This window comes from Panthera uncia, assembly GCF_023721935.1.
Source record: "Panthera uncia isolate 11264 chromosome B2 unlocalized genomic scaffold, Puncia_PCG_1.0 HiC_scaffold_25, whole genome shotgun sequence".
NCBI classification, from domain to species: Eukaryota; Metazoa; Chordata; class Mammalia; order Carnivora; family Felidae; genus Panthera; species Panthera uncia.
This window is the reverse complement of record NW_026057581.1, coordinates 849,229-850,927: the sequence shown is the minus strand read 5'-3', so window position 1 is coordinate 850,927 and position 1,699 is coordinate 849,229. Positions and strand designations below refer to the sequence as shown.

General features: G+C 42.2%; 1 protein-coding gene across 1 annotated transcript; it reads right to left on the bottom strand.

Moving 5' to 3' along the window:
* Positions 1 to 404: 404 nt before the first annotated feature.
* Positions 405 to 1,438, bottom strand: LOC125939327 (olfactory receptor 2B11-like). The gene has a single exon (XM_049654755.1). It carries the CDS (start codon positions 1,364 to 1,366, stop codon positions 413 to 415), a length of 954 nt encoding a protein of 317 aa, XP_049510712.1. The 5' UTR covers positions 1,367 to 1,438; the 3' UTR covers positions 405 to 412.
* Between the last annotated feature and the right edge of the window lie 261 nt (positions 1,439 to 1,699).

Genomic DNA, 1,699 nt, shown 5'->3' with positions numbered 1-1,699 from the left:
AACTATACCCATAAAATCATATCCATAATAGCAAAATGGTAAACTGTGGTCTTTATTACTTACATTATATTTGTAACATTACACATAAAATGATAGTGCTTGATGTTTTTGGCTAATGGTGAATGAGTCAGGTAATGAGCACTTACTTACTGCTCACTTTTCAGATTCCTACTCAAAGATGGACTCAGAGGACTTAATGACAGAGATTCACTGTCACACAAATTGTAGGAAAATTGGGATTAAGGTTCACATTGCAAAATGCAAGCCAATAAATTATAATACTGTGGTGAATAAACGTACATGTAGATTGGATAGTTACTGAGGATGCTAATGATTTTGGAGGAGGCTAATTTGAGAGGTAGAGCAGGGCCTCTTTGGAGTCCTACATGTGTGGAGTATGAAATAGCAGTGCTTATTCTCTTCCCTGATAGCTCAATGGGAGGAGAAGTCTCCTTATTGCCCTTTTCATGTCCTTGTTCCTCAAAGTATAAATAAAAGGGTTAAGCATAGGAGTCAGCAGACTGTAGAACAGGGCCATGAGTTTGTTCTTGTCCTGGGAGTTAGTACCAGAAGGTTGCACATACATGCATATTACTGGCCCGTAGAAGAGAGAGACGACAATAACATGGGAGCCACAGGTGTTGAAGGCCTTCTTCTTTCCCATTGATGAACGAATTCTGAGCACTGTAGTTACAATGAACCCATAGGAGACAAGGATAAGAGACAAGGGGACCAGGGTAAAGAATGTACCCACGACAGAGAGCATAGTTACATTGAAAGTGGTGTCGACACAGGACATCTTGATCATCACTGGAATCTCACACAGGAAATCATCCACCTTGTTGTTACCACAAAGTGGCAGTTGGACAGTGAGAGATGCCTGAAGCAAGGAGTTAGTCAAACCACTTATCCATGCCACAGACACTAGGAAGACACAGAGTCTCTGATGCATGATAGCTGGGTACCTCAAGGGCTTGCAGATGGCTATGTACCGATCCAAGGACATGACCGCCAAGATGATGCATTCCGTGGCCCCCAGGAAGTGAAACACATAGAACTGGGCCACACAGCCTCCATAGCTGATGGACTTATCTGGGCCCCAGAGGTTCAGCAGCAGCTGAGGGATGGTGGTTGTGGTAAAACACAGGTCCAGAAAGGAGAGGTTGGAAAGGAAGAAGTACATAGGGCTGTCAAGATGAGGATCCACCTTGGACACAACAATAATGGAGATGTTTCCCACTAGTGTGCAGATGTAAGCCACAAGCACCATTATGAAGAGTGGCATTTCCAACCAGGGATGGTCAGAGAAACCCAATAGGATGAAGAACTTTGGAATGCTTGCATTGCCCGGATTCATGACTGTCATTTCTCTTGTTGGTGGATTCAAGTCAAAGTGAGGACACGTATTTCAGTATGGGGTTTCCTGAGGGTCAGTTTATTCATTGGATAGAGTGAATTATGGAGGGATTTTCTTTGTGGTGTAACTCCAGTGAAGTTGTTATACTTGTAATCATGAAAAAGTATGAGTCTCAATACCAAACATTATTATTTGTAGTGTGTCTAAAAGAAAGGGCAACAAATCTGTGCATTTGCCTAAGAAATGCAATAGAGAAAATTTTATTAGAAAAATGATTAGGGAAGGGGGAAAGTCACCATGTTCTTGGGGAAAAGAATAAAACAGAGGAGTGTTTCCCAGGAA

Coding starts and splice junctions, on each gene's coding strand:
- LOC125939327 (XM_049654755.1), bottom strand. CDS start 1,366: ATGACAGTCATGAATCCGGGCAATGCAAGCATTCCAAAGTTCTTCATC.